General features: G+C 38.7%; 1 protein-coding gene across 1 annotated transcript; it reads left to right on the top strand.

Moving 5' to 3' along the window:
• The first annotated feature begins 481 nt into the window (after positions 1 to 481).
• LOC131431983 (KIF-binding protein) lies at positions 482 to 2,462 on the top strand. Its single transcript, XM_058597988.1, has 2 exons — positions 482 to 1,900; positions 1,966 to 2,462. The coding sequence occupies exons 1-2, from the start codon at positions 588 to 590 to the stop codon at positions 2,429 to 2,431; spliced, it is 1,779 nt and encodes a 592-aa protein (XP_058453971.1). The 5' UTR covers positions 482 to 587; the 3' UTR covers positions 2,432 to 2,462.
• The last annotated feature ends 947 nt before the right edge of the window (positions 2,463 to 3,409 follow it).

Here is a 3,409-nt window from a genome sequence, read left to right as displayed (position 1 = left end):
GTCTGACAATCAAATTGTAAGTGTCTAGAAAATTGAATATTGAGTGTAATGGTTTTGAAATGCATCATTTGTTGCGTTGATGTAATTCAAGTGTTATTTCTACAGATTTCAATATGAATTCATTTTAATGAGATTTGAAGGGACTTGCCATATGTGTTTTACACGAGCCATATGCGGCAGAACTACTACGGGTCAATTATAATCAGTATAGCAGTAAACGAGAAAGAAAAGTATTCTTTTAGTTTATACTAATTTAGATATCGTTCACCTACAATTATATATTTGAAATGAAAGTTTACAGTTAGCTTATGAGACGTTATCCGATCACGCTTCTAAGAAACCTAAGTAAAATTGTTCACATGTGTTGGACCCCTAACAGAAAAGTATGTAACCGTGGTGTAACGTCATTTCGACTTTCAAAGTTGGAACCCGTTTTACCACCAGCTGTCATTCGAATTTTTGTTTTCGTTTTGCGCCTAACAATCCCTACCGAGTTTGCATGCAGCCGCAGTCATAGTTGCACATTTTCATCTTGTGCAGAAAATATTGATTATCGATCGAGTGCCTGGACTGTGCAATCGAGTGCAATGGTAATTACCAAGGAAAGTCTTTCGGATATTCGGGAAGAGTTCGAGAAGGCACATAAAAAGATCGACGAGGATAGCAAAAATGATCCACCGACCGAACCGTTCCGATCGCATTACGACGCTAGGGATATTCTGCAGCATGTACAGCGGAAACTGAAGGACCTGCTGGAAGTGCTTGACGTCGGTACGGACGCTGCACTTACGGTACGTTGCATATTGGCGAATGTACTGAAGGATATTGGTCGAATTTTCATCTTCACCGAAGAGCTAACCAACGGAGAGTTAACACTAAAAGAAGCTCTAGAATTGCTGCAAGAAGATAATGAAAAATCGCAAGCTGTTAATGCTTATATAGAAATACTCAATCAACTCGGAATTCTGTACTGCAACTGGGGAAACTTTGAAGATTCCAAGCGGTACTTGGACCAGGCAAAGGAAGCGTATGAACAAGGCAAGTTTCGCCAAATTGAACCATTGACAATAACAGATCTATTTGGGACGAAAGATGAAATCGAAAAAGGAAAAGGATCGGAGTTACTGGAGAAGAATCATACTCTTACTTTGTACTATCTTGCACAGGTTTATGGCTATCTGGAAGATCTGGTTAAGTCGGCTCATTATTGTCATCTCACACTGAAGCGCCAGCTTGACTACGAAGACTATGAACATGTGGATTGGGCGCTGAATGCCGCTACCCTTTCGCAATACTATTTTCCGAAGAACCATCTAAGTCAGGCGAGACATTTGTTGGCCGCTGCCTCATACATGTTGGATCGTTACGAGGAAAAAGTGATTCCGATGGAAACTAATTCGAGTGCTAGAGCGGAAAAAGTTGAAACCCATCGACATCGTTCAGCGGATATTGCGCGTTGCTGGGCGAAGTACGGTATCCACATTCTGACTGCCTCGAAAGAACGTTTGTGTAGAGATGATGACGACAATGAGCGTGAATCGAAACCGCAGGCGACAGATGGTTTAAGCCCAATCCGAGATATTGATCGATTCATTGGACTGGAGGGTTTATCGGTTTACGAGGATCAAATAACAGACGAGTTTTGTTTGACCTTGGAAGATGCGAAGCTTGTAATGTTGAACGGTTTGTCGTGGTTAAATAAAGCCAAGGAATATTACACCAAAGAAACGGAAGCTTCACAGTATGCCAAGATTGTTCAGGACATTGCTTCCTTGTATAAAGTGCTGGCGTTTTTCGACGACAACGAAGATAACCAATGTAAATTGTATAAGAGGTGTATCGATCAACTGGAGGAATTGGATCAAATATTGAACGCTACTTACTATCAAATTATTTGCAAGTGAGAAAACATGTTTTTTTTCTCTTCTTGGTGTAGTACCGTAATGTTATCCTTTCATGTTTCAGAGAAATTTGGTACGAGCTGGGTCTGACCTATTCCAAAATCTTGGACGTTAAATTAACGAAGCTTGAAACAATGGGCCCCGATGAGAGGCCTACCCCTCATGCTCTCAACAAAATCAACAAATTGTGCGAAAACAGTATCGGAAAGTTTCACAAATTTCTCGAATCGTACAAGGTACCGCTCGGTACACTCGAGATTCCATCCGGGATCGACGAGTCCGAACTGCAGCCTATTTTGTTCGCTTACTTCCATATCGGTCGGCTGTATTACAAAGTGATTACCCCCGACAAACGGCTTCAGCTGGCCAATGTGAAAAACAGTTTCCGGTACTATCACAACTTTGTGAAGCACTGCGAACGGTTCGAGGCCGTCGCTGCCCACTTCAAGGCGGAAATGGGAGTGTGCAAGGAAATGAATACGCTACTACCGTTAAAAATTAAAAAACTGATGAATGAGTTGAACGAATAAAATAGGTTTCGTTTGTCGTTTAAGATCGAAAGTTTATGGTTTTATTCATTACTAGCTGACCCGTCGCCCGAATTTTTTTTTTTTTGAATTTATGTTTTCGAACAGTAGAATTGGCAAACGTCTTATGCTGTTAATGTATCTTTCCATTATTTATAAGGTAAAAGTTTAGATGTGAGAAACCTTCTTACTTAAATGAACCTTGTTACGTCGAATTTTTCCGCACTTTATCTTCAAATCCTTACTCTTCCTTGAGTACTATGGCTCTACATTTTTCATATCCTTTCTCCTCTCACAATCTTTAGTTAGCTTGATATTATTGAAAAACCGAAAGATAAAATGAGTAATTCTTGGACATTCGAAAGTTCAAGTTACCATTCTTTTAAATATTGTGCCCATTAACGTTTACATGAACACTGCATTCGTTTAATAGTTATGTCAATAGTCGTCTCATTAGTAGACACCAAATCATTTTTTTTTTTTAAATAACTATTTATTGGAATATGAGTTAAAATTAAATTATTAAGATTTAAATTGGGTGTTCAGCCACAAGTGGTGACTTTTCAGCCCTATTATATATATGATTTGGTTATTACCATGAAGACATCATTTGCTTCCGCAATTCTGAGATTTTTGTGTAGGGAAAATTCTAAACCTACTTGTATTGTGTAATGGGGAAAAGGAACTTATATACTAACTTACTAACTAATACAGAGAGCGAATCGATTCAATTGAAGATTGCATCGATTTTTGTCGGAATTTGCTTATAATATTATGTGACATTACATCTAATGGTTCTATATTTGTGAGTCTGTGTAACTCATTTGTACTAAACCAGGGAGGACGCTTCAGAATCATTTTCAGAATTTTATTCTGAATCCTTTGAAGCGTTTTCTTCCTGGTGGAACAACAGCTTGACCAAATTGGTACCGCATAAAGCATGGCTGGTCTGAAAATTTGTTTATAAATTAACAATTTGTT

This window comes from Malaya genurostris, chromosome 2 (genome assembly GCF_030247185.1).
Source record: "Malaya genurostris strain Urasoe2022 chromosome 2, Malgen_1.1, whole genome shotgun sequence".
Classification (NCBI taxonomy): domain Eukaryota; kingdom Metazoa; phylum Arthropoda; class Insecta; order Diptera; family Culicidae; genus Malaya; species Malaya genurostris.
Note: the sequence above shows the minus strand (reverse complement) of the source record. Positions and strands in the feature narration are given on the sequence as shown.